At 39.6% G+C, this 23663-nt stretch overlaps 1 protein-coding gene across 2 annotated transcripts in view; it reads left to right on the top strand.

Moving 5' to 3' along the window:
- The window catches only part of FZD3 (frizzled class receptor 3), a 639796-nt gene that overhangs the window by 260503 nt on the left and 355630 nt on the right, over positions 1 to 23663 (top strand). For both annotated transcript variants that reach the window (XM_044062718.1, XM_044062719.1), the window contains one exon: positions 5524 to 6541. In XM_044062718.1, coding sequence (XP_043918653.1) covers positions 5524 to 6541 — 1018 coding nt within the window. The remainder of the gene's footprint in view (positions 1 to 5523; positions 6542 to 23663) is intronic.

Raw genomic sequence — 23663 nt, 5'->3', positions numbered from 1 at the left:
TCTGATTTCCCTTTTGAAGACTGGAGAAACAACTGCGTGGTGCTGTATGTAGGTGGGTGGGGTAGTCGTGGTGGTGTCAGCCCTTTGTGGAAGTGAGGGGCATTCCAATGCTGAAGCTCTTGGCATGCCCTGCCCACAAGGTGTTACTTTGTGTACTTTGGTAGAAAACACTCCTTACACTGCTTAGCAGCGTCATGATGCTTCCCCAGGTCCCTCTGTCTCTTCATTGGCTCCAAACATGGGTTGGAGATGGTCTGAAAGTATGTAAGGGGAGTTTGGCAGACCCAGTGGATGAGGGCAGGCCCAGTTAGCAGCTACAAGGAATCAAAAAGAGATGCAGGAAAAAAAATGTCTGTTGCAGATATTTGATTTGTGTGTCATGGCAGTTAGTACATTTGGTTTCTACCTTACGAATCCAGGGAGCTTCAGTTACTGTCTCTAAAGTTTGCATGTTCTCTTTTGTGTTTTGGTACTCTGGTTTCTCCCAACCTTCCAAAGCATGCTTATTGAGCGCCCACTCTAAAAACTATTTGTATGAACTACATTTATTACTGGCAGTGTGGCCCGCGGCGGTGGTGCTGCGGTAGCATTGTCGGCTCACAGTAAGACGCTGTCCGGTTCGATTCTCAGCTAGAGCGTCTTCTGCGTGGAGACATGCGTGAATGGGCGTACCTTTGCTGAAGGTTGTGCATCAGGCCTGGCAAGCCGGTACGTAAAAGTCAACTGCCAATCATTAGCGGACCGGAGTTCCGCTGTGGCGACCCCTAACTGGGAAAAGCTGAAAGACACAGACAAACAAACATTCATTACTGGCAGTCAGTCAGCTGAAAAAGGTATGCAGTGGATTAGTTCGCATACTTGAATAACAAACAAATGCATTAATTTAAGTATGTGATTGAAAGATGTACTAAAGTCTGCAACTCCGTAATGGAAATGCATGTACTTTATGTAAGGGTCTGCAAATTTCATTATAATAAAATATACCAGCCATTTCATGGGTTCCTACATAATTTCTAGGCTTACAGTCCAGAGGACAATTGAGGAGCATAACCCAAATTCCTAGTTGCCCCCAAGCACTGTCTAGTTAAGTAGACAAACAAGAACTGATGGAATTAAACACTGTACCATAGGAACTGCACCCCACAGCCTTAACCTTTCTGCCAGTTTTGCAGTAGCAACATGGAACAGAAGTGAATGCTTTATGAATAGTATCAACATTAACTGCTGCTTTGATATTTTCATCCTTGCAAATCCATTGCAAATCAGAGTGCAGCAGTTGGGAATGGACTTCAGTGGACAAGCAAACCTTATCCATACAAGTCAGTATATACTTTACATTCCTACCCACCTTACTAATATGTGCCAACTCTAAAAACCCTGTCTCTGCCCCTAACCTTAACCTGACATCTTAACTTATGAAAACCCTTTCCCTAACACTAACACGTAATAGGACAGCTGGGACACGTGCAACACACAAATACGAACAAGCTTTCCTCCATGTATCCCCTTACCTAACTCTTACTTTAAATCTACTCCAGGTCGTTCTATAGTATACTACTAAATGCTCTCACGTAAACCATTAAGTGACTCTCCCTACTCCTTCCCATCTACTAAGGTTCTGGTATAATGGGTAGGTGCGTCCCTATCATCTCTTTCTGGCCTGGTTGATATGGGCATCCTGAGGCAATGTAGTTAGCCCCCTCATGTTCACTGATTAACACTTAATTTTAGAACAGACAAATACAGTATGTGAGAGATGTACGTACACAATGTCATTGGAGGCAAAGCTGTAACATGCACACATGAAAAATGCAAACTAGGTTCTCAGCGTTCCACTCAAAATGCTCACTTCCAACACTAAGGAGCAAATACATAGACCCACATATGCAGAGGTTCTCGCATGTAATCTCTTCAAAACCTCCAGGACCTCCTAAAAGCATCTCTCTGTGGCCCCATGCATACTCAAGCACCTCGTACAACACATAACTCTAAATCATGGTAGCACTGCTGCCAAGCCCATAAGGCAACACACCGCACAGCCAAACATGCTAGTTACTGGGGATTCCATTGTAAGACTTACTGATGTCCCCCTTACCAGCTAAACAAGGAGAAGATCACAGTGAGCTGTCTGTTTGGGACCAGGATCCACCAGATCACGCATGCACTTAGGTCTTTAAACCACAAGTGCCAGTATGACATAGTCACAGTCCACGTGGGTGTAAATGACCTATGATGTACCTCATTGCAGTATATGAAGAGAGAAAGGCTGGCGCTTTCTGAATGTGTCCCAGGCAGATATGAATCTAGCTGTGAGCATCATCTTAATATCACCAGTGGTGATGTCACAGTACCAGCAAATAATGACTGACTTCAATTGGTTTAGTTTCTGATGACGCAACAAGGGTATCCAATATCTGTCAGCCTGGGGACAAATGATCAACAAACCATGATGCTTTACCAGAGAGGGTTTGCACTTGTCATCATGTGGCTTCTGAATAGTGGCAGAAACTTTATCTATCCCCATAGTGCCTTTTTAGGCCGTGCCAAGTTGTTAACCAAAAATCTGTCACGACCACCTAAAGGTACTGCTCCTCAGTGCTAGGAATTTAAATAAAAAAATTGTACTCCCTGGAAGCACTCCTCACCCTAGAGAATGCAGATGCATGTGCAGTCACTGAAACATGGTTCAGAACCATGAAGTGCACCCCGGCTACAATGCCCTTTCATACATTTCGATCCAACTCAGCTCAGGATAAAACAATGCCTGTGTCATGACTTCCATGTACTGATTTATTAGAGTTGCAGCCTACATTTTACTTTTGTAATACAGAAAACAATTGTTTAAAGTGAAGAGGTGTCAATTACTTGTATTTTTATATGACAACTTGGACAATTGGAGGTGAAACCAGAAATTCATCCCTGGTTTGGCACCTATGTTTCTGATGCAAGCAGGTAACCTTTAAATGTATCATCTCCCAGGCCCATGCTTACACTTATCAAGAGTATCAGAAGATTTGTGATGTATGGCTAGGCTTAAAAAGGCCCGTGTGGTTGTTAGCGTAGTAAACACCTATGAACAACAAGGACACACTTTGCATTTGTAAGTACAATACCTAGAACATAAGTGTTTTCCTCAGATTGATTGTTCTGTTATTGTCTGCTTTTTTGTTCTGTTCCCTCAGATGAGACTGAGTGTAGACAGTCCATTGAGATTAGTGTTTTGCCTCATTTAAATAAACATAAATGGATGGATGGACAGATATATGGATATATTGTTAGAAAAAAACAAGCCTGTTGCAAAAGTCTGCTTTTCTGATTATGGTTATATAACTGTATTGCCCTCTTCTTTTGTAGGCCAGCAAAGTGGTAGGAACCAACTTCTGCTGCTTGTAGCGTGACAATATCACCAGTGCTGCAGAAAAATACTATAGCTCTCTGGCACAGTTTATAGACATTTTATCCTCGTTTTAGCCTTCATACCAAGAGGAATTTTGTTTGACAAGACCATCCTGCAGATTGATTTGGGTTACTGTTTTTTTATGTGCAGAAATTTCCTTCATCTGAAGTTCTCTGAAAAACATAATGTGCAGACAGTGGCTTTCAGGCTTTTTAATACAGCTTCCCCTGGTATATGTACTCTCATTTATGCTGTGTTTGCTTGTTGTATTTGAAGGCTGTGACAGCATGTTTTGTTCTCTCTACTTGGAACAACTCTTAGAGCTTTGATTTGGAAATATCATGTCAAGAGGTAGAGCCGCAATTTGTTTTATGTCAAGGATCAGGTGACTGTTGCACTGACATGATGACAGGGGACTGTCCCATCTGTAACTTGGATGCTTCCGACAAAGTGCTTCCTGATTCAGGCTGTTTTATTTTATTTTAGTTCAGGTTCCATTGGTAACATGGTTACTGCACTGGTGTGGAGCCCCTTTTCAAGTACAAAGAAGAAAACCACTGTTCAGTAACATCGATAGACATCAGTAAGAGAAAAACATGTAAATCTAATGTCTTATTTACCAGAGTGTATAATTTATGATAGTAGTAGATATAAGGCAGGAGACTTCATGTAACAGTGACAGTTATTTGCAATATTACTAAAATGCTTGTGGCAGAACTGTTATGACAACGCATAGCTAGACACACACACACACACACACACACACACATATATCCCATCTTCCCCTTTTAATATTTACACTGAACCATCAGGTACATTTTAAAATGCTGTAATTAGAGATACAAATGCTGTAATTAGAGATACAAATCAGATTAGATAAAAATTACAGTCAGATGGAAGACCAAACTGTAATGTTCTGACATAAGCAGATTACAGAGCTGCCCTGGAGTTGTAATGGACGTTGCTGTACATATACTGTCATCATTCAAAATGGGAGTATTGTATTTAAGCAAAAAAAGAACTTGGTTGTAGATCTGAACAAAATGAATTTTTTTTCTAATCCAGTCTCCTTTCCATCACCTGCACAGGTTCATAGAATTTCCTAAAAGTGTATGGCCAAAAGATAAAGAAGTTAAGTTATAACACCATACCCCAGGAATTAATATATGGTCTCCAATCCAATCGTCAGTCTGTTTTTGAAAGCAGTTCTTTTTTTTTTTTTTAAGTATGAAGTGAGTTTATTCCAAAGGCAGGGAATGTACTTGGGTGACAAATCCGTCATGCCACTAGGTGATGATCTTGCAGTGGAGGTTGTGGTCTTTGCCATAAGCTTTACTCGGAGCATTAATTCTGCGAAGGTGGCGAAAGTCAAAAAGGGTAAGACGTTTCAGAACCTTAACAGCTAATCAGAGAACACTGTTAGGTGTCTGTACAAGGGACAGTAGCAAGATATGGCTTTTAGTATTTTACACTAACTTGGATTGTGAACTTAAGAAATATTTGGATCAGAAACCTTTGGAGTCTTTCAGGTTGTACATTACAAAAGGGGCACTGTATTAAAGGACAGGTCTAGTACATGAAGACTGTAGAGGGACCAGGACTGCTCAGGACCATTTCTAAGACCTTGCTGAAATTAATTCTGGTGTACTTAGCATCATTCTGTGGAGTGATGTACTAACTTGTGTTTACATTACTGGAACAGTGCTAAAGTGATTGGCTGCAAGGCCGCAGCATTTACATTTTGATGGAACTGTGATGGTACGTTACTTTTTTTATTAGTAACCATCTTGTCAGCGTTGTGGCTCATGAGGACAGCTATCACAATGTGTGTTATGAGTTATAGCTGCAGTTAGATGAAACTGTAATTGCTGCAGGGTGAGTGCTGTTAGCCTTGTGACTCCAGCTGTCAGTATTTGAAAGTTTTATTTGCTTTGTACTGTTCCTTGTTAAACATATACTATGATTGATGGAGCTGACATGGTGTATTATTATCATTTTTAGCTGACATGATGTATTATCATTTTTTTAAACCCAAGAGATAATTGATCGCTAGCATCAAAAAGAGAAACACTTAAATATTTGGCATAGTAATATTTTTTCTCTTTTTTTTTTTTCTCCTCATCTAGATTTCCTGATTGTGATGAACCCTACCCACGTCTTGTAGACCTTGTTTCAGCAGGAAAATCTTCAGAGGAGATCCCCATGACAGTACAACGAGACTATGGATTCTGGTGTCCTCAGGATCTAAAAATTGACCCTGAGCTAGGCTACTCTTTCATGGGAGTAAAGAACTGCTCCCCTCCTTGTCCTAACATGTACTTCAGAAGGGAAGAGCTGTCCTTTGCACGTTATTTCATTGGTGTGATCTCTATTGTCTGCCTTTCTGCAACGCTATTCACTTTTCTAACATTCCTGATCGATGTGACAAGGTTTCGCTATCCAGAGCGACCTATTATATTTTATGCTGTCTGCTACATGATGGTGTCCCTGATTTTCTTCATTGGATTTCTGCTAGAAGATCGTGTGGCCTGCAATGAAGCCATTCCATCCCTATACAAAGCCTCAACAGTTACTCAGGGCTCCCATAACAAAGCCTGCACTATGCTTTTCATGGTACTGTACTTTTTCACTATGGCCGGGAGTGTCTGGTGGGTTATCCTTACCATCACATGGTTCTTGGCTGCTGTTCCCAAGTGGGGGAGTGAAGCCATTGAGAAAAAGGCTCTGCTTTTCCATGCCAGTGCATGGGGCGTACCTGGCACCCTTACCATCATACTTCTAGCCATGAACAAGATCGAAGGTGATAATATTAGTGGAATCTGCTTTGTTGGCCTGTATGATGTAGATGCCTTAAGATACTTTGTCCTGGCTCCACTCTGCCTGTATGTCATAGTAGGCGTGTCCTTGCTTTTGGCTGGCATCATCTCTCTGAACAGAGTTCGTATTGAGATCCCCCTTGAGAAGGAGAACCAGGATAAACTTGTGAAATTTATGATCCGTATAGGAGTTTTTAGTGTACTTTACCTTGTACCACTCTTGGTCGTGATTGGATGTTACTTTTACGAACAGTCATATCGGGGAGTGTGGGAGACAACATGGATCCAGGAACACTGTAGAGAGTACCATATTCCATGTCCTTACCAGGTAAGATCTCTTTTCTCTGGTGCTGTATTAAAGAACATTTTTGCATAACTGTTAGTGGCTGAGATGATCACGGTTAGTTTGTGGCCTTTATGTGTAAAATAGAGAAGTGGATACAGCTGGGAGCATTTACATTCTAAAGTAATAACTGATGCATTAATATGAACATATGAACATAAAAGGAAAAGTCTGACTTGCCTGTTTTTCTTTCTGCTGATCACATATTTTTATAAAAGGATTGTCACAGTGAAATGGAATGGAAGAATGTGAAACATAGACAGTTTGCCCTGTCTAAAAAGGAAAGAGAGGAAAAAAGGATTCTTTATTTATGTATTTATTTATTCATTCCATTAATTCATTCATTTGTTTACTTTATATCCACAATAATTCAGACTATATTCTGCAAGTACAGTGCAGGATATTTTTATTTTATTTATTTGATATTTGTTTACTGGAAAAGTATGACTGGGATGATGTCCCATTTTCAGTGGAGGTCCAGTGAGAAAAGCTCCATATTAACATAATATGATTACAGTTAAATAAAGTTGCTACAAAAACATATTTCCAGCATAAGTATGATAGAACAGAAAACTTCAGCTCAGCTTAATTATTGTAATAGTTAATTCATGTATTGACTCTGTCAATCTGTTCTGATTTTGTCCATCACCACAATCACACCTATCCCTTAGTAGTTTCTTTGGAGATTTTGACTTCTGTTGTTGGCTTTTGCCACATAACTTTTGTAATGTGCACCACTTCCATCACATTTTGTCAAGTGAGAAATTGGTTAGTAAGGAAAAACTGATTAAAATCTGTGATGGATAAAACTAACAGGTTGAAGTCTAAACTGGATGAAAAAACAAAATTTGCAGGGGGTAAGCTCTCCTATACCCACTCGGCTCCCTTAATCATGTATGCGAATTCCACATAGATACAGCCACAGAGTAAAAAGAAAGACACTCAGATATTTGAATCCCTGCTAGCACAGATGAAAACCACACCAGAAATGATTTCCTGTGAGAGCCATTGATCTGCGTGCTGCATGTCATTGAACAGAAATCAGAATTTGAAACTGTGCACCTTACACTCATCCAAGTGTAGGATAACCACATACACAGTCACAGATGAACAGTGAAGGATTGTTGTTCTTGCTGTATGTTTTTTTTTCTCTATTGTTATCCTTTCACTGCCTCGTAACCTTTATCATACTCCCCAAGACATGTATGCATTCGCCAGTTGACATGTACCTTTAGCTATCCCCCCCTGACATGTTGTAATTTCTCTGGAAGAACGCTTGTCCACTTCTTATCACAAAAATGTGTAAAAAGAGTATGGTATTCTTAGTTAAACTTCCTGTAATTAAATAGGTATCGTATTGACCATCACCACCCTCATCAGGCCTTCTTACAATTGAAGACGGAACTGAATTGGCCGGCACCCCCTCTTTTGGGAAAAAAAAAAGAACCGGGTATTTGCTACCCAGATTGTCTCTGTGTCTCACTTGTCCAGTCTATTGTTCACTGTATTCATTCTAAATCACGGGTCACTGAAGTAGGAGTTATGTGACCAGCACTTTCAGGTCTTTACCCAGTAGTTGGTAAAAAAAAAAAAAAAAATGAGTGAAGAGTAAAGGATTAAAACATGGCATGTACTAGAGAAAACAATATGAGAAGTGGTAGAAGATGAGTGATGGCTAACATCTACTCAGAATTTAATATTCTCATCTAAAAGCCAATATTGCTTTAATTGAAGGTGTGAAGAGTACAGCCCATTAAAATGACCAGAACTGTAAGAGTAATTTTAACTCCTGAAAGCATGCACAGTTTCTTAGGTGAGTCACGAGACAACAGATGACTGTTCTTTCATTTGTTGGAGTTGAGAGTGTCTTTTAATGTGAACATCCTTCCACAAAGCCTTGTTCCAGTAACCTCCACTGCCACACAGTCAAACACACACACACACATTTTTTACATAAAAATACATGTAAAAAACTGACCACTCTTCATAATTAAACTTTGAGTAATTAAATAAGTATGCCTGCATTTAACCTTCCATTTACCATATAACATGGTTTTCATTTTTGTATTTATTTTGTCCCTATTTTAATACTTGTGTCAGAAACGTTGAGAGTATAATAGTTACCATTGGTAAGAACATTACTTCCACATACTTCAGACATTAATTTATGGTCTTTTGAAAGCAGAGTGTTTTTGTTAATGGCTCACAGGGAGGTATTTACTTGTGGGTTATTGCAACACTTAAAGGAAAGCAATGCGATATCTGAAATAAAAAGCCTTTAGTGATTTACATGCTGAAAGTGGCAACGTGTCAGGGGCTTAGTCACATGTTTTTTCTTTTAAAAGAACCTGCAGGCAGCATTTTGTAAATGGATTACTACTAGTAGCTGATGATAATACTATTGTGCTGTAGAGAGACAGTGAAGAAGGTGTATCCTTGTATCATGATATGAGCAGAAGTACAATACAACAGTACTGTTTTTGTTTCCAGAAGTTGCATTGACATGGGTGTGGAGCTTTAGTGCAGAGTAAGGTGAATAGAGAGTTGTGCTGAGAAGTGGAGTAAATCATGGAAAGCATAGAACGTACAGACAAAACCGAAATGAGGTGACAGGACACAGGTTTTTAAAAATATATTAAGAATTCCATCTCCGTTTAGAAAGAGGGTAAAGCCGTGACATTTGCTCTAGATGAGCCAAGTTCAACTAGCTCCCTGTATACTGGCACAGGGGAGGTGACACTTGAGCGACAAGTGCCAACCCACCCACCTTGGGGGAGGAACTGTGTTTGGTCCATGGAAAGGACCACAACTTTAGTGTTAGCACTGCATATTTGTAGTGCACAGACCCCTGATGTAAGCAAACTTTTGCAGAAATCACAGCTACAGCTTGGGGATGTAAATGCATAACAAAAAGGCCTTAATTACCCAGCACAGCCCTCAGCACCAGGCTCTTGCTTTTAAGAGGAATAAATAGATCATTAGGGCAGCTGAGAGGGAGCTAGGGACCTTCCCCTCAAAAAAAAAATAGTAAGAAACAGGGAAGCAAAGACTGAGCTTCAAGGTCACAAAATGAAGAGACTGTATCATGTCACTTTATTAAGTGGAATTGGAGGTATTTTGTAACCTCTTGGCTAATGCAGTTTTGTAATGTGTTTAGCAGTAAATCAACAAAAAGCTGTGGACAAATTAAAAATCATATGAATGCTAACATTCTGCAGTAGGGAGAGCCGATTCAGCAAAGTTAGAAAACTTGTCTTTGTTCATCTGAAGTTGTTATATAGAGAGACGTTGTTGCTTAGGGCAGAAAGTGAACCTACAGCATCAGAGTATTACTTCTGCAACATAAACTGTAGTTGAGCAAAGTGTCAGTACAGTCAGTGGCTTCTTTAGGATGAAACAATTTTCATGCTTGTCTAAATTTCCTGATATATACTGCCATAGTGCAAAGGTCATTCAGCTTTTAATTTGCCATGTTCTGTATTGTTTATTCAACTTCACATGAGGGAGAGGAAAAAAAAGTTTTGTTAAGCACACAAAATGACAAAAAAAAAATTATCTCTTTGAAAACAGTATCAGGATCAGACAGTTGTTGAAGGTATGCATGTGGTACTGTGTGATCATACACAATCTGTATGCATCTTTGCTTCTCTTTAATGGCATTTGGTAACGGAGATTTTACTTGTTCATATACAAATAAGGAAAACCAGTTGTATGTCTGGTGCATGATGTGGTCTTGCGTCTTGTTCTTATATTTATCCTAAAATGTGTGTTATATTTAATTGTATTGTTGTATGTTGTGTTAGTTTGTGTGTTTATTTCATGTAGAACTATGCTCATTCCAGAGTTGTAGTTAACAGACAGTTCTAATGGTTGACACTGTTGTAATCTGAGTTTTATGCACCTGACACAGCTTTAAAGACACGTTTTGTTAACAGCTGAAGGAGTAAGGTCTCCATTCCCATATAGCTGATAACAGATGGGGTATATTGCTTGCTGTCATTGATACACAGTTGGTAGCGAATACAAAAAGTCAGTATTTATTTTCTTCTAGTATAGCCTTTCTGAACATGTCAGGCTTGCAGCTGAAAGTGAGATTGTATTACACTGATAGTTAAGCAGTCAGTCTGTGTGATAGTGATTGGATTAATGCCCCACACAGCCATATAGCTCTGTGTGTATATTTTTCTCAGGCTTCCAAATTCTTCCCCATCCCACAATGCTGTGTTCCCTCCTGCCTCAACATTCTAATTCTTTCTTACTGTGAAGTGTTAGGAGTACCTGGACCACGCAAAGGCCTTCGACACAATACCCCACTCTGGCATTATAAATAAGCTTACCAGCTTAAATATTAACCCATATGTCACAAGATGGGTTGCAAACTGGCTCAGGGATAGAACTCACATGGTCAGAGTCACGGGTGCCATGTCCGACTCTAAACCTGTTACAAGTGGTGTCCCACAGGGCTCAGTCCTGGGACCCCTCTTGTTCGGTATATACTTCTCTGAGGTACAGGCAAACATGGGAGGACTGTGGCTTACCAAGTTCGCATATGATTGCAAACTGGGAGCCATAATCGACTCACCGGCTGACACAAGCATCCTCCAGAAGGGCCTTATGGAGACGGATACCTGGTGTCAGAACCATGGCCTCAAGCTAAATGCCAAAAAGTGCATAGTCATCCCCTTAAAGTGCCCATAAACTACCACATAGGAGGTAATTCACTAAGTACGGAAGAAGTAATTAGGGATCTGGGGACCCAAGTAGATAGTAACCTCTCCTTTGACTATCACATTGCCAGAGTGGTTAGAAAAACCTTCTACATAGCTCACCTAATCACAAAAGGGTTCACATCTAGATCAAGAGAGGTCATTGTGCCCCTCTACTCATCACTCATCAGGCCCATAATTGAGTACAATGCCCCATTTGAGATGTACCTTACCCGACACCTGCAACAGCTGGAGAGACCTCAAAAATACTTCACCAAGAGGATTGTGGACCACAAACAGATGCCCTATGCAGCTCAACTAAAGAAACTCCAGCTCTACTCAGTCGCTTACCACCTACTCAGAGGCGATCTCTGCCTGACGTACAAGGCCATGTCTAACCCAGAATTGTTGGACATGCTCCACCTCAAGAAAACCAAATCCATTAGAGCTACATGCTCCAGGGATTTAAACCTTAGCACAACAATAAATAGGACATGCTGGATGGATAGATTCATATCCCAAAGGCTTCCCTCGCTCTGGAATAGAATCCCAGTCCATGTTAGGCAGAGCCACTCGCTGACCCTCTACAAGAGAAATCTTGATGAGTGGATGGGAAATCGTAAATTTACTCCTGGGATCACTTCTATGGCTCTGCTGGACAGAGGCTCAGGAATCTAGTCTAAAAGGGAGGCGAAAGCCAACACATTCTGGCTAGGCTTATAAATGCCCTAGGGCAGATAGCCTAGTTACCTACCTATGAATCTATGTTAGTCATGTTTTCATTATTGTTTCCTAACAGTAACTGTGCATAGTTCTAGCATTTGATATATTTTTATCACTTTTTTCCTCTCCATAGATTGTTGGGCCTAAGCCTATCTTTGCATTAACAGTGTGACTTTTGCCATCAAATGTGTCTGTCACAAACAGAGCTTATCTAAAGGCACGCTTGTCTATATTCATTCTTAACTGTCTTGTTTGAATACTAAGCATGATATAACGTCAAGCAAGAGTTGTCTTGAGTTTAGAGATGTAACAAAGTCACCAGTGCAAAGTGCTTGAAAATTTGCTAATGTTAAAGAAGATGGATATTCTTGAAACCAAGCCACTCAACACACCTTCCTAAAAGCTTTTTACCTTCTCCAGCACATTCAGTTTGTGAAAATGCAGCCTACAACACCTTTCTCAATGTCTACATCTCCTGTCCAGCCTCCTCGAGAAGAAAGTACTTCACGTGACAAGAAACCATAGCCAGTTTGGAGTCTATAGCATTGACACCTAAAATGCCAACAAGGGTTTTCCTGAACACCAGGCACTTGGAATAGAGGATATGGAGAAGTGTGGAGGAGAGAAATAAAGGTTGCACTTCTCCATGTCTTTCTGATGAGATCATATTTGCGGAGGTACTGAAGTTGATGTCCAAGAGGGATGTGACCCACCAAATTAATTTCTTTCCATAGAGATGCTTCAGGGAAGCTGATGTTTTACCCATTATCCCTTCTGGATGGTCCTTCCTCTTGTGACAGTCTCCCAGGGTGCTACCACTACAGCATAGAAGAGTGGCCCTAGTCCCCCAGAAAGCAAGACAACTGTCAGAAACACTTGATCCGGTATAAATGCAGTTTCAGAATAGCAGTGATCTAGCAAGAGTGATTACACTCCTAACTGCAGTGTTTATCTGTGAATGTAGCATTATTTCATATACATAGATATTGTAACATTAATTATCCTGTTCATAAGGGGCTGTTTGTAAGTAAAGTAGCTGGCTTTCCTCCTTAACTGCCTGCACCTAGCTTGTTTTAATTATTTAAAAAAAAGGCAGATGGGTTACATCCTCCTTATATATTATATTGTGCTTTGCTGCTGAGTTGCAGATAAAGCAGGCGTTGCCTGTCAAATGTGGCAATTGTCAAATTATTTTACTACCATAGTTTTGACAGCTATGCATACATACTGAATGTGTTCAGTGTTCCTCAGTACACTGAAAGCAGACTGTATATTCAGATCCCGGAATGATTGGTATGTGTAGGTAGCGATATCTAAGCTGGAGATTGGTCTCCATGGTGCATGGTGATGGAGAGTTTGGTATGCAAATGTTTGCATCCTCCACTCCTTCTGCAGTGTTGCTGATATACCTTATCCACATGATGTATTTCCAGGGAGATCTTGTGGATAAACTGCAGCATGTTCCTGAGGGACCTTTCAGAGGTTCTTTGAAAGATATCATTAGAGCTCAAGCTTCCACCTCTAACTATGTCAACAAACACGATTGATAAAGCATACTTCTCCAAAGAAGAAGCTGCCAGAGTGCCGTATTCTGACAATGAGGTTTGCTGGCACACCTAGCTCTACTCAAGCACATTTGCTGAGGACACACAAGCAGTATTTCCAGACTCCCCTTTTAATGACCCCCTATTCTTTGGTCTGGATATTGACATATGTGAAGATTTTGAAAGAAAAAGCAGATGAGTCGGTGCCAGACCTTGGTTTCCATGTGTCCTGCAGCCCCAGCAGCTGAACAAAACTGGCTTGGTTCATTGTATCCAGAAAAGAATGGACAAGGAAAATAATGTCACAAGACTGTGAGATATCCCTTTCTGTGTACCTGCCTCTTGCCTTTTACTCTTGCCAAATGTGCTACCCAAAAACATCAGGTAGGGAAGGTGGTGCAGAAGACAGAACCATCCAGGAGGGATTCCTATACCAGCAGATATTCTTTCAGATCCTTTTTACTTCCAAAGAAAACAAAGGATCTCAGGAACATTGTAGAGGTGAGGCAGTCTCACCAGTGTATCCCCAGTGAGCTCTTTCATACTGTAACAGTTGTGCCCCTTCAGTTATACTTGTTCAGAGAAGATTACTATGGTCCTTTACATTGTTCAGGATGCTTACTTCCATATAAAGATCTCTAAGCAGTCAGGAATCCTCCTTCAGTTCTAAACTGAAAAAAGTCGCTCTTAGTTACAGACTTCTAAATTTTTGGGTGCTGCAAATCTCTGGCTACTGGACACCAAGATGTTTACTTGTTTGGATGACGGGACTATGGCTGCATCTTCCAGACACAATCTTATCTATTAAAGGGAGTCTGTGCTTCACTTGTTCCATTCCCTGGAGCTCACTGTAAGCTGTGCAGAAACCCAAGATGCAGGTATATCGGGTATTGGCTTCTATATTATGTCCACAAGAATGTTTGGACATTTTTGGCCTTGGAGAGAATGCCAAGTATTCTAAAGTATGTATGTTTGCTGTTAACAATGTTGCACTCCACAACAGGTTTGTGCCTCTAAGCATTGGGCGTAATAGTGTCTTCAGTCATATTGCTAATTTTAAGAATTTTTAATTTTTCAGTGGGATTATTTTTTCACATTTTTAGACCTGTAGTGCACCTTTAAAATCTTGTAGCTGGTTTTATTTGTTCACTGTATTTTTGTTTAAAGCTATACAAGCTTAGGTTTACACATTTTAGTCAAATAAGTGCATACATACATACATACCTGCATACATGCAGTGGATATAAAAATTGTACACACCCCTGTTAAAATGCCAGGTTTTTGTGATATAAAAAATGAGACCACAATAAATCATTTCAAAACTTTTGCCACCTATTTGTGTATTTGTGACCTATAACCTGTACAATTCAATGTTAGGGGAAAAATATAAAAAATAAAAAAATGTACAATAACCTGGTTGCATAAGTGTGCACACCCTTAAGGTAATAATTTGTTGAAGGATCTTTTGATTTAATTACAATATTCAAGTTTTCTTGGGTACATACCTGCCATCAATTAAAGAGGCTCTGATTAACCACAAGTAAAGTTCAGCTGTCCTTGTAGGATTTTTCCTGTCATTTACTCAGTTGCCTGCTACAGCAAAAGCCATGGTTCACAGAGAACTTACAAACCATCAAAGGGATCTTCTTGTTGAAAGGTGTCAGTCAGGAGAAGAGTACAAAAAAAATTCCACATCGTTTGATATACCATGGAACACAGTGAAGACAGTCATCAAAAAGTGGAGAAAATATGGGACAACAGTGATGTTGCAAAGAACTGTAAGTCCCTCCAAAATTGATGAAAAAACAAGACAAAAACTGGTCAGGGAGGCTGCCAAGAGACCTACAGAAACGCTGAAGGAGCTGCAGGAATTTCTGGCAAGTACTGGTTGTGTACTACATGTGAAAACAATCTCCCATATTCTCCATATGTCTGGACTATGAGGTAGGGTTGCAAGACTGAAGCCTTTTCTTACACAAAAAACAGTCCTGGCTAAAATTTGCAAAACAATACATCAAGTCTCCCAAAAGCATGTGGGAAAATGTGGTATGGTCTGATGAGACCAAGGTTGAACTTTTTGGCCACAATTCCAAAAGGTACGTTTGGCTCAAAAACAACACTTCGCATCACCAAAAGAACACCATCCCCACAGTGAAGCATGGTGGTGGCAGTATCATGCTTTGAGGTCGCTTTTCTTCAGCTGGAGCTGGGGTTTAGTCAAGGTGAAGGGAATTATGAACAGTTCCAAATACCAGTCACTTTTGGCCCAAAACCTTCAGGCGTCTGCTAGAAAGCTGAAGATGAAGAGCAATTTTACATTTCAACACGACAATGACCCCAAGCATACATCCAAATCCAACAAAAGAATGGCTTCACCAGAAGAAAATTAAAGTTTTGGAATGGCCCAACCAGAGCCCAGACCTAAATTTAATAGAAAATCTGTGGGGTGACCTGAAGAGGGCTGTGCACAAGATACCCTCACAATCTGACAGATTTGGAGCGCTTTTGCGAGGAAGAGTGAGCAAATATTGCCAAGTCAAGATGTGCCATGCTGATAGACTCCTACCCAAGATGACTGAATGCTGTAATTAAATCAAAAGATGCTCCAACAAAGTATTAGTTTAAGGGTGTGCACACTTATGCAACCAGCTTATTGTATGTTTTTTATTTTTTATATTTTTCCCCTAACAGATCTGATTGTTATTCAATTGAATTGTACAGGTATAAGTCACATTAAAGGCGGGAAAAGTTTTGAAATGATTGTGGTCTCATTTTTTTATATCACAAAAACCTGAGACAACTTTAGTGTATGTTGAGAGTTCAGTGGTCACTACAGAGTAACCATGTAGACACAATGATGTCACTATGGGAGGAATGGATAATGATGGACAGATCCCAGCAATCTCACTGGGAGACACTTTTGTACCAGAGAGCTCTGTGACCATGAGTCCACATATAGGACATGGGTAACCATTTGTAATGTTGAGACCCACTAGAGCAAGTCCCTATACAGGCAGATGACTGAATTGCTAAAAATAAAAACCTATACCAACTTCAAGATGCCCATTTCCTAAAATGTCCTTCTCCAAGGTATGGCAATCTTGTAGTTAGTATATATAAGTTCAGGATTGGGGGGTTTTCCCCCCTGCAAAAAAGAAGTTTAAAGGAAAAAAGCAAAATTTGAGAGCTGCTCTTCTGCAATTTCATTCTTTTTTTTCAGCTGTGTTATCAGTCAGCATTTCAAGTGAATAAATTTCAATAGGGAGCCCTGCACATGCATTAACCTGTGGGTGGGTGCACACTGTGAGGGGTGAACCCCTTGAGGAGCATGGCCCAGGTAGGAATCATGTTTATTTAATAGAATGAAAGATTAAGGCATTTTCTGCTTCCTGCTAAACTTTAATGAACGCCTTCCAAAGAGCACCTGCTCATTTTATTCAAGAAACATGGCAGTTGTGTGGTAAATTAACAAGCAGATAGGTACCCATTCCTACCTCACTTTCTTTCAGTCATCCATAGGCCTGAGGATGCAGTTGTCTTGTGCACAGATGAAGCTGTTGATGTCTTTCCATATCACTGCTCTCTATTCCTAACAGAGGGGATCTCCTGCCAACGATAGCCCGGAGTTTGGCCAGTATACCAAAGCCTTAGTAATTACAAGTGCCACACATTACTTTGTTTCCCCCTATTTCTTCTGACAGAGTTCATTTAGAAGCAGCAGTGCAAGAGTATATTCACTGTTATTGCCCACTATTGTCAAAGACAAATTTGAATTCCCATCTTTCTTTTCTTTCTTCTGCATCTTTCTGTTACACTTCTGCCCTAGAAGAGGTCCCCGATGCATCCATCATGGATGACTCATTTGGTCTGCTCATCTTCTGACTTATGGCTTGGCTCTTCCAGTTCCACTCATTGCAAGGTCTGCTGACTTTTCTGACAGGACTGTGTCCAGCCTCTCCTCTGCTCACATGCCTTCTGCTCAGAAGACTTGCAGAGATAAGTGGAAGACATTTTACTTCTTGTGCTTATGATCTGGCTAAAGACCCCCATGGTTTTTAAGTCCTAGTTCTCAGAGGTTTTGAAATACCTTTCTTGAGATAATTTGATTCAAGCCTTACTTACTGATTAGACAAACTGCCTTTGATCTCAGCCTCCGACTTCCATACACACAAGATTCCTCTTTCTTTGCATTTTCCAAGGTTTATGTCATGTTTTCTGTTGAACTTCTTCAGGGAGTCAGTACAGGACTTTTATTTCATGCTGGAGAAGCTCAGTCTTTGCCAGTTGAACCAGTTTCATCTGTTGATTTGAAGTTCTTGCTCCCGATGACCTAAATCACCACTGCAATTACCTCTGCCAAGACGATCTCTGAATTGTGAACTCTATTGTTAAGTGACTATGCCTCATATTTCAGAAGAACAGTTTCCCATGGAATACACAGTGGAATTCTTCTCTGTCTTTGAAAATCCATTGAGACCCTCTCTGCAGAGCCTAAGCTGTCTGCATCTGGGATGCTGTAGGACACGAAGAGGAAAACACAGCTCACTCCTTCACACTCATTAAGACTCAGAAATGGAAAGGATGTTCTGACTTACAAATGATGAAGTGGCTCTGACTGACTTATCAATGTCCTCAGGTTGCCCCCCCCCCCCCCCAAGAGGATGTGAACTTTGGGGATACCCTGATTCTAGTAATAGATAATTTAGTGAGTGTAAGGAAATACTTCCATATAAAGAATTATGTAGATCAGAAAACATGACATTCTTCCCATAATACAGGTCTTTGGCAGGTTAACTGTACTTTAAAGAGCTGAGCACGCAGCTGTAGCCCTGCAGAAGCTGGATAAATTCTGCTAGGTACAACAGCTAGCAGTACAGTAACTTATGGGATACCTTTCTGTCATCTGTGTAAATGCTGTGAGAAGGTCAATGAGAGTACCAAAGTGGACAGAGGACAGAAGAGGCAGGATTTTACATAGACTTAGAAAGAAAGACAATTTAGACTTCAGCCATTTTTGGCCATTTTTGTGATAAATTGTGAGATCCCTAATCTTAGGCAGACTGACTAATTGCCATAGGGCCCCTGAGACAAAATTAGCAGTCTGGCCTGCTCTGCAGAACATTTGGGTAAGAGCATAATTAAATGGAAGTGTGGCATCAGGAATTCTTACACTAGAGCTGCTTCATGGTGTTACCTAAGAAGGCATTATTGATTGTATACAGCCATTCCCTAACAATGTAAAGTGCCAGCTAAGTGCCCTCATAGATAAGAGTAACTTTTTGGGGGTGCCATTCTGGAGCATTTTAAAGAACTTTTTAAGAAACTTATGAAAAGGCCAGTACTGTGCAGTTAGTGAAATGGCTATTTCATCCAACTTTTTTCAGGCACTTTAAGAACTACCTTTCTAAGCCTTGGCTCTTCAAGAAGTAAACAAAAAAAAAATGAGCAAAACCAACTACAAAGGGATTATCAGAGGCGACAGCACACCTAAAGGGATAAGATGGCACAGCCATAACCTCCAGCAGGCCCCCAGAATCAGCAGCAACAACCAGGGCATTGCTCACTAATCCCTTCTCATTTATAGTTTGTCTGGGAGGGAGAATATTTTGTCTTCTCAAGCAGCAGTGGTTCCTCCTGACCTTCGGCAGCTCTTCGCAGTTGCTGATATTGTCATCACCACTTGATTTGTTATATGAAAATCTGCTTTATACTGTTTAATATTCATCAACGTTTTTCACATTTGACAAACTACCCTGGTAATCTGTCCATTAAGTACACTTGAATTTTTTTCAAGCCTCAGAGACCGAGTACTCTTACTTTCATTTCACTGCGGATGTTTTACTTTGTTTCACAACACCATACTATATGATTTGTATTTCTTCTAGAAACAGTTGGTTTTTTTTTATACTGCCTGCAATAATACACTAAAAATTGATACATCTTGTGTTTGGTTCATGTACTGGGTCACAAGAAAGTTAGTAAATTATATCAGTACTTTACAGTGAAACAACTTTTCATCCTGTCACTTAAATTTCTGTGGCTCAGTATCACTAGCAGACAAGTGGAGGATAAGATAAACTGGGGGAAGGGGTGTTGGTGCTAGGTTTCTCCCTTTGGAATGAAAATTACCTGTTTCTCAGTTTTCCTAGGCCTTCTTAAATTGCTAGTTTTAACTACATGTGTATTGTGGAAAATGGAAGAGGAAAAGCTTGTAATTGCACTGTAGGCCTATTTGTAACCAGAAGTGAAAAAGGATACAGGTGGCTACAGCCCCTATGGTTCCTTCACTTCTGTAGTGCCTTACACTTGATGTTTTTACAGCATCCTACAAGTACCTCATTGTTTTTGTTCATGACTGTGTCGCCTGACATTACAGGTGTTTTAGGTAAATTCACACAGTGAAGCCGTATAGTGCTACGATTAATTGACTCCTCCTACCTAAGGAATCAAGTACTTCCACACAGTATGTATTTTAAAGTTCAGCACTCATAAGGGCTCATAAACAAAATAGTTTCATACAGGCCTTCATTTGCAGAAAAGTGTGTAGTTCTGAAAAGGAAAAGTGACATTTATGAAAACAGGCTGTGTTGGACATTTCATGCATGGACTAACCAGGAGAGTGAATTTAATAGTTCAAGGGGCTCCCTTTTCGCCAACTATTATAGTAGATTAAAGTCACTGCATTGTTTTTGTGGGATGTCAAGCATTCCATCAGATGAATATTCTTTTTTTTCATCTGCATTTCCCCTCAGTTAGTGCTAAGAGTAAGAAACATTTGGCAAAAAGCAGTGCCAGGCTTAGTCATTGTTTTGTGCACCTGGCCACATTTGGTTTTGTTATTCTTACTGAAAGCACTGTTGACAAAACAATAAATTTACCTAAGCTGCTGAACTTGACTTGTAGTTTGGTTACCTTTTCTCTGAGACAGAATAGGGGGTGCTGTAGCAAATGGTGGCCTTCTATGTGTTGGAGTGAAGCTTTCTTACATTATTGTCAGATGATATGTTTACAGGCCTTCACGAGAGAAGATGGATACAGTAGTGATTGATATTTGTAAGCCCGATTGTTAAGTATCAAACTCGCAGTGAAACAGAGACAGTGAAATTTTGTGTTCTAAACCCACTCCATCGCTTGGTGTGGGTGTTGCACCCTACACCCTTGCTGCTGAAGTGCACTAACTTTGAGATTTGTGTATCCTCTGAGATAGTCCAGTCTCTGTCTCCAATTCAGACAACATCCATTTTAGTGACCGATACAGCATAATAAAACCTGATAACCTGTTTTACAGACTCTGAGGTAAATTCTTTGATTGTGAATTTATCTTGTCTTGTGAAAGACCTTCATGAGAGAGTCTTGGGTCATAGTGTGGACATGATATTTGTGATAGTCCACTCATCCTGTTGGGGGATGTAAATTTTGTGTATTACCTTTTTTCTGTATGATTTGGTTCTGTTTTCTGCATTCTTTATTATGTTGTATGTTACAGAAGTAGAATATTTTTTTGCAAAAAAAAAAGGAAAATAAAAAGTGTGTACTTGAGTGTAGTGCAACTCCATGAACATTATCAATATTTAGGAACTGTTAATACATCAACATTTCTGTTTCAAGTCCTGTTATGGGCAGCTGCAGCCTGTTTTGGGACAGTTAAGGAATTAATAGATGTGTGCCTTATCCAAGTCAGAAGTACTGAGCAAGTTGGTCCTTTCGCAGGTTGTATCCAATTTTTTTCTTTCTTTTTCTTCCTTTTTAAGCTCAAGTTATAAATCATTCATTGCATGAACCATAGTTAGTGTCACATGAAGAGAGTAAACAAGACTAGAGCTAACAATGGCCACTAGATAGAAACAGATTTCTAACATTTTACAGAGGTCATTCAAATGAAATGACAGCATAAATTCACAGTGTGTTATGCAAGAGCTGTTTGCTGTTCAGAAGGGGACATAATTTAGTTACGGTCATTTACATTGTTCCTTATCTATGAAGCTCTTTCAGTTGCAGTTTATATTAGAATTAACAATTCAGGTAGTTTGCTAAATAATTGTAAGTGCATCATTGCATTCATGCCACACAGTATTCTGTTTGATTACATTGTAGTGCATGTCAGGGTAGATGTTATGAAGGACAATATGAATTTTTATAAGTACACACTTTCCCTGAGCAGTGTGTGTTGCAGAAGAAACATAGTCGCAGTTTGTAGTAAGAAAGGTGATCTACTTAAGGTAGCAAAATAAGAAAAAGTAGCTGGTGGCAGACTGTAGACAGAGGTGCTACAGTTATGAAGTGAATTTTAAGGTTGTTTTTCTCTGTGCATCATTAAAGACTTGTTTGCCATATTATATTTTTGAGCCAATATGTGAAACATTCTATTCTTGGAAGTTGTGTGTATGTATATATATATATATATATATATATATATATATGTATATATATATATGTATATATATATATATATATATATATATATAATTTCATGATACCTTACAGGGAGATTTGTAAATATCTTTATACAGACATAGCTAGGTCTTGCAGGGTCTTTTTGTTCACCTTCTGATGCATCTTTTGGGGATTTTTGTGTTCTTGAAAGTCAGGAGTCCTACTGGTCCCTCATAACTTGTTCATGTTTACTGCAAAAAGCTCAGCGTAGCTTTTTCACAAGCTTTTCTTATTGACAGGTGGAAAATGAATTTTAGAAACCAGTCAGAAGGTTTTCTACATACTATCAGCAAAACTTTATTCCACTGTACAGTTAAATTGCCTGGGTCTGAAAACTGGCTGTGATCACATTTATGAGATCATCCTTTCCTGGTGGGCTACCTTTATGACGCAACTTTGTTAGCTTACAAGCCATAAGAGACTTGAGCTGGCATTAATGATTAATTCCTACATAAGAATGCCCAGGGGAATGATGTTTGTAGGTTTACATATAGGAAGATTACTTGGAAAAATGTGAACTTTTCTATAGTTGGATTATCTGAGTAAATGTTGATATTTATGCTCTGTGTATAAACCACTGTGAATCAGATTTTGCAAAGTAAGCTTAAAAATTTGGGAGTTTTAAAGTATTTCTATAAGATTTGCATATTGACTTGTAAAGAGTGAATGTCTATCTGAACTCCATTTAGTACAAGTACCAGGATTTGAAAGGGTGTGGAACAATACTACAGTTTTGTGTGCTGAAGGGAATAGAAAAGGAGAATTGAACCACTACTAGTGGTCTTTATCTAAATTCATTGTGTTTATTTAAAAAAAAAAAAGTCTTTTTTTTTTTTTTTTTTTGAGGATTGAGGGTTTTGACTGCGTAGGTATAGATCCCATCACATATATGTAAAATAACTGATAAAGAAGAGAAGGAAGAAGAAAACTGGAGACATTGGTGTAAGGGAAAAAGCTTGTGTAGGGCACAGAACAGACTGGCCCATACTTTAGGGGGCAGGGGGTGAATGAACAAAGAAAGTCTGGAAGAACGTGAAAATAGTGTGGGTTCTGTGCACTGGGCAGACCAGTGAATGGTCTTCAGCCAGCCTGTGTGTTTATTATGTGTGCGTGCGTATGTGTGGTTGTGTGTGTGAGTTCATGTGTGTAGTGCGCACATGCCAATACATTCACAGGTGTCATTCATTCAGCTGAAAAAAAAGGTTGTCAGTATTTTGGGTTGTGTCCCAGTTGAGTTAAGGCAAAAGTTATCTGGGAATGCGGCACAGCCGAACAGAAGGTGTAATTTCCCCGTTTTGCCATAGAGCAACATATTTGTGTTTATAGGCATGTGTGTGTGTGTGTGTGTGTGTGTGTGTGTGTGTGTGTGTGTGTGTGTGTGTGTGTGTGTGTGTATATATATATATATATACACAATATAAATTATAACTCAACTGTCCTTGATTTTGGCCTTGTGTGTTTTAGCTTGTCCATCATATTTTTTTATGATTTTATGGTAAATTACTGATGAATGCAGTCAATCAATAATGGTAGACATTAGTTTCATACCTATTTTTATTTTTGTTTTATTTTACATTTGTTAACCGGGAAAGTCTGACTGGACACATATCCATTTTCAGCGGAGGCCCGGGGAGATCTTGTTCAGAAAATGGATGTTGATGCAAAACCTCTTGTTCTAATAATTCTCTTAAGTGAATAAAA

Source organism: Protopterus annectens, chromosome 2.part1, assembly GCF_019279795.1.
Source record: "Protopterus annectens isolate FY-2018-M chromosome 2.part1, PAN1.0, whole genome shotgun sequence".
Classification (NCBI taxonomy): domain Eukaryota; kingdom Metazoa; phylum Chordata; order Ceratodontiformes; family Protopteridae; genus Protopterus; species Protopterus annectens.
The sequence above is the reverse complement of the archived record's forward strand: the minus strand, read 5'-3'. Positions and strand labels throughout refer to the sequence as shown.